Raw genomic sequence first — 5,618 nt, 5'->3', positions numbered from 1 at the left:
GCACGACACGAACCTAGGTCTATGGCTAGATAAAATGAGTAGTTTACCACTAGGGTAACCACTCTATATTGATTGAATGATTGATTGATTGATTGAGAGAGAGAGAGAGAGAGAGAGAGAGAGAGAGAGAGAGAGAGAGAGAGAGAAACCATACACGTGTTTAGTCTTTAAACTATAAATAATCTCTACCCCGAGGGGTATGGGTGTTAAGTCAATACTCAAGAATCTTAACTTAATGTTGGCGAATACAAGTCAAATCTCCCTTTGAAGATGAAACCATAGAGCGGCACTAATGTGGCACTATGAAGTGACAGAGATGGGCACGGTGTGAAGCAAGCGCCATGGAGCCAGCAGGCTAAATTCTGAATCACCCAAAAGCAAAAAGAAAAGGGAGCAAAATTTTAGTGGGGTGGCTATCATCACCTAAGAGATCGGGTTTCATGTGTCGACAGAGGGGGCTCAGTAGGGTGGACTTTGGGCGTTTGGATGCTGAGCTGGCAATACAGACCTTGGCTTGTGCGCTTCTGGGTCAACGGCCGTGCGGCGTTGAAGAAACGGAGTGGTGGCCTCCAGGTTAGTAGAAATTGCGCCTTCATATAAGCTCCAATACAGACAGACAGAGAGACAGAGAGAGAGAGAGAGAGGCAAGCAAGCGAGATATGGCGCATTCATTGTCAAGACTCAACCCTCCTCCCCAAAGTCAGCGCCAATGTCATTTCTTTTTTGGTTTTCGGTGAGCCCATTTCGGGATTTATTTTTTCAGCACACATCACTGATCTTACTCTCGAACCTTCCATTATATATCTGCAGTCCTAACGAAATTCTTCCTGTTCCATGATCATCCTCGATTCTCCCGCTTGATCTTCTTCCCTTAATGTATTCTCCCTGTCTCTTTATTGTATGCTCATCAATCCTCAGCTGAACTCTTTCAGCTTCATAATCTTGAGTCTCAGTATTAGGTCATGTAACTGCGCCCGGGAATTGATCCAGTATCCGACTGTATCCCCCTTACAATGACAATGGTTGCAGTGGATTCCTTCCCAGCCACGGCAACAAATCAACTGATTATGATGCATCCTCTGCTTCAAACTGCGCCAGACGTGACCAGCAGCAGCTGCTGCTCAGCCCCCATGGCCGAAGCAACGGTGCTGCATCATCATCATCACCTGCACAGGCCGGCGTTGAATTATATGTATTACATTCCTGCTGCAGCTGCCGGCGCAGATCAGTCAGCCGCCGGCCTCAGCTGGGGTCTAGCAAGTGCACCTAATAATAATATTGTTGCTGCTTGGGAGACGATGGACAGCCACACTATGCGGATTAATACTACCCAGTATGATGATGTCGAAGATGCTGCCACTTGCAACATGACAAATTCTTACCTAGTTTTAGATGGCCACGATGATGACGATAATTATGGCCGTGATGATAATGATATTGATCGTGATGATCCTCACAAAGGTCCTCATAATCATCAGACTGAATCTCACATGAAGCAGTCAGTCATGAGCACCCCGGCCGGCCATCTCAATAGTTTAGACCTTGCGTCGTCGTCATCCTGCTCATCTAACCCTCTCTCGAACTGGATCACCAGCATCCCCGGGGCACCTCAACCATCGTTGATGCATCAAATCTACACTGGAGCTATAAACATGCCTCATCATGAGACTAGCTTCACAAAGCTCATGCTCGGAGGACTAGCAGAAGAAGGAGATCAAGGTCAGATGATACAACAGGACGAGGCGGGCCGTGACCTAATTACCAGTTTCAATTTTGGGCTCGCAACGCCACCAATTTCTGATAAAAGAATTGGCCGCTCCTATTCATCTTCTTCTTCGGGCGATCATCAATTCATCAATGAGTCGATAAGCATGGAGTCAGTAAATGGAAACAGTCCCAAAAAAGAAATCAGCAGTGCTCCTCCAGCTTCTAGCCTCTCCATCGATCATCAAATGTCGATGCCTCAGATGATTTCTAACCACTCGGTTCAATGCTACGTGGGCCCAATGTGGTTGCCTGGAGGAGCAAGCTACTATATGCACAATACTGCACCCATCAATTTGGATCGGCAGCAGCAAGCAGGCAGGCCGGATGATGACACCCCTATCATGTCCCGTCTGCAGCCCATGAGCAGCAACGCCATCAGTAATATGGTATTGGCCGGCAGCTCTACTATTGCAAGCTCCCACCATGATTTCACCAATTGGTCCAGCTGCAGTAGGGATCAGTTTGCCATATCAGATCAGCTGCAACAACCTGGCACGTCTAGGGCAACGTCCTTCGTGTCCAATATGCAGTTTGCCATGAATGGATCAGCAGCTATTCTAAGTAGTGGCCAACCCGAGCATGTGATCAGCACCAATTCAACATCCAAATTTAGTGTGGCAAATAAGAAGAAGGTGGAGCATCAGATTAACGTTGACGAGGAGCTGGAGGAGGACGACGTGAGGAGTAGCGGAGGCTGCCCGACCACGACCGAGGATGTTCAATATCAGAGCCTGACTACAGCAGCCGGGACGAAACGGCAGAGACAAGCAATTGCAGATCATCGTGATCCAGCTCTGTTGAGCGCGCCTCCTCTCAAGCAACGATGCGTTCAAACTAGCAAACCGAAACCAGCCCAGGTATGTCCAATATATTAATTAAATCATAAATCGGCAAATAACGAAATTATTCATTATCTCCTGTAAAGTATCAACGAGCAATTATTATAATTCTATGAGTCCCATTTCCAACCCAATAGACGATTTATATTGCATGCAGGAAGGTGTGCCGTCGTCAAGTGAGAGTCCCGAACTACAGCAACCGGCCACAACGAATCACACTAGCGCTGGTAGCAGCGCCTGTACTCCCGCTCCTGACGCGCTTGTTGGGCCTGCTCTCAATACAACTGGGAGACCAAGAACAAGGCGCGGTTCTGCAACAGATCCCCAGAGTGTTTATGCACGGGTACAGTATATCCCATATGTGGCATTGAATGAGTAACTGAACGTTTTAAACATATTGATAATGATCAGTTGCCCCGAACCTTTCTTCTTTTGTCGGTTACCTACAATGCAGCACCGGCGTGAAAGAATCAATGAGAGACTGAAAATTTTACAAAATCTGGTGCCCAATGGAGCCAAGGTAAGCCGCATGTATATTGTCATCGCCTATTAATCTCACATTAAGACTTACGGATACCTTGCACTCATTCAACATAAGCCACCGTCTAATAAACACTTGAATTGATTGCACTAGGTTGACATTGTCACGATGCTCGAAGAGGCCATTAATTATGTAAAGTTTCTTCAACTGCAAGTTAAGGTGAGACAGCGCATTTCCTTTCCCTGCACAGCTGATGGATACATTATATAAGAGCAGAAAGACCCAGCTGGCAGTCGATGCTTTGGTAACATTTTGTTTCTTGACTAGAAAACCTTCTTCTTGTGTGCAGTTGTTAAGCTCTGATGAATACTGGATGTACGCGCCCACATCCTATAACGGGATAGATGTATCGTTTGATATGTTACAATCTACCAGCTAAATTCTCTTTTTCAGCCCCATATTCTTTTGTTGTATAAACTCGCTAGCCGCCACCTCTAACATCTTTGATCCCCCTTTTGAGCATGTGATTGGAGTACTTGGAGAGCAGTTACTTCATCAGATTTTTGTAAACTACATCATAAAATATATAAGGTCTCAAACTGGTGCGGATCTCACAAACTCTAATGTTTCAGCATCAATTCTACAACTATGATCTCTCTGCGATATTGTGCATTATCAGCTATCTGAGAGCTTTAATATCTAGTCATATACATGATACAAATCTTTCTATTACAAGGATTGAACATGTGCTGAAATGTAGAACAAGAATTAAACTTGTCGTAAAGCCACTTCAAGAAGAAGTCAAGACTTAAACTTGCAATCCATTTTGGGCGTCCTTGCAATTTGGGTATCTAAGGTGACATTTAATAGTCAAGCTAAGCTTCATAGGGACGTCTTTCAAAATCAAAAAAAGGCTTAACCTTGACATTTTGCAACATGTTTTCATGGGGGTAGGATGCGAATGATCAAGTACATGAAATGATATGCTTAACCTATCCACATAATATGAGATGTTTATCAAGAATAAAGCATGCACTACAACAAAAAGGCTCCATAGACACACTTGTAGACGCAATATTTGAATTGTGTTTAAAAATGTCGGGTGCGTTTATTACCGTGTCTACTGGCGCGTCTAAAATTTCGCGTCTACAAGTGCGCTTATAGTGAAAACTACTCGCGTATATAGACGCGAAAACAGACACAAATATAGACACGCCTATTGACGCGCTCTGTAAATATATAATCATATTTATAAAAAAGTAGATATATTCATATTCTCCGTCTATAGGGACGTGTAACTGAACGTCTAAAAAGGCATGTACTCTGCAATTTTTTGACGATTATAGACGCGCATTTTTCCTGCAATTTAGATGTGCGGATAGACGTGCAAAACAGAGGTATGAAAAAAAAACAAGAGAACATTGCAAGCCACATGCTCTCTGGTTTTTTTCCCCCATCAAATTGTATGCTTAGGGAAAACAGAGAAAGATTATTATACTGAAAGCAAATGTGGAGAGCCAAAGTCCATATATTGATAATAACACATGATGAGCGTACTGTGCTAAAACATTTACACATATTTCAAAGATTTTTGTATTGAAAATAAAACAATGTAGAGTACGAAATTTAATCATATATAAAGATGAAATATTTTTGCATGACGAGTTCCAGTGCTTGTGACCTCAAGCATGGTCATGGTCGCAAGCACTAGCTGAAAGTAATACATATAAAAAATGAAAACTACAAGGCCAAGGGGAGGCATGCATGCACGGGGCTCCTTTACATCTCCTAAGAAGAGGCATCATCATCGCTACCACCACCGCTTGCGGTGTCGGTGCCGCCATCGCCACCGCTACTACTAGTCCCCCCTTCGCTATCCACGACTGCATTAGGGTTCACCTACATAATGGATTAAGGTATATAAATACCATTACAAACATTAAATTAGAGTTACATATACTTTTCATGTAAAAAATAAAACATACCTCTTCAGGCTGTGGAATCCTCATGGCACGATTATATTGCTCCTCCGTGATCAGTCCCTCCTCTAGAAATGTTGCCAAGTGGACGCGCGATTATGACCTCGATGGTAACCTACCTCTCTAGGAGTAGGCATCCTACCAACGATATGATACTACAAAACAATTTTAACATACAATGTATTAGAACACACTACATAATGCATTGAAACAAATCACAAAATTTAATTTAAAAAAAAAATAATACTTACAAACTCAGCCTCCCATGACTCCCTGCCACCCGATCCATAATACGACGATCCCATGGTTGCCATCTGGATACGTCCCGCCTCTACATGCTGGCGACTTGTCCTTTTCTCTGTTGCTTTCTTCTTGGCCTCTTTCCACTCCCTGCGGTGGCAATTGGGTGGTTGGCCATATCTAGGGCACCCCTGCTCTTGTCTCCGCAGTGACTCCTTGGCGCGCATCATAAGGTGAGACCTCTTGTTATAAAGCACGTCTCTCACCTTTGACCATCCCCAATCATCTGAGAATCGTGAATTCTTAGGATTA

General features: G+C 43.8%; 1 protein-coding gene across 1 annotated transcript; it reads left to right on the top strand.

Annotated features, from left to right (window-relative positions):
* Nucleotides 1-648: 648 nt before the first annotated feature.
* On the top strand, nt 649-3,725 carry LOC148024870 (uncharacterized). Its single transcript, XM_087693784.1, has 5 exons — nt 649-2,624; nt 2,764-2,949; nt 3,061-3,126; nt 3,241-3,306; nt 3,437-3,725. Exons 1-5 carry the CDS (start codon nt 1,014-1,016, stop codon nt 3,524-3,526), a joined length of 2,019 nt encoding a protein of 672 aa, XP_087549910.1. The 5' UTR covers nt 649-1,013; the 3' UTR covers nt 3,527-3,725.
* Nucleotides 3,726-5,618: the final 1,893 nt, after the last annotated feature.

The sequence above is a fragment of the Lygodium microphyllum genome, chromosome 15 (genome assembly GCF_053477565.2).
Source record: "Lygodium microphyllum isolate KBCC chromosome 15, Lygodium_microphyllum_v1.1.10, whole genome shotgun sequence".
Lineage (NCBI taxonomy): Eukaryota > Viridiplantae > Streptophyta > Polypodiopsida > Schizaeales > Lygodiaceae > Lygodium > Lygodium microphyllum.
This window is presented reverse-complemented; position numbering and strand designations above follow the sequence as displayed.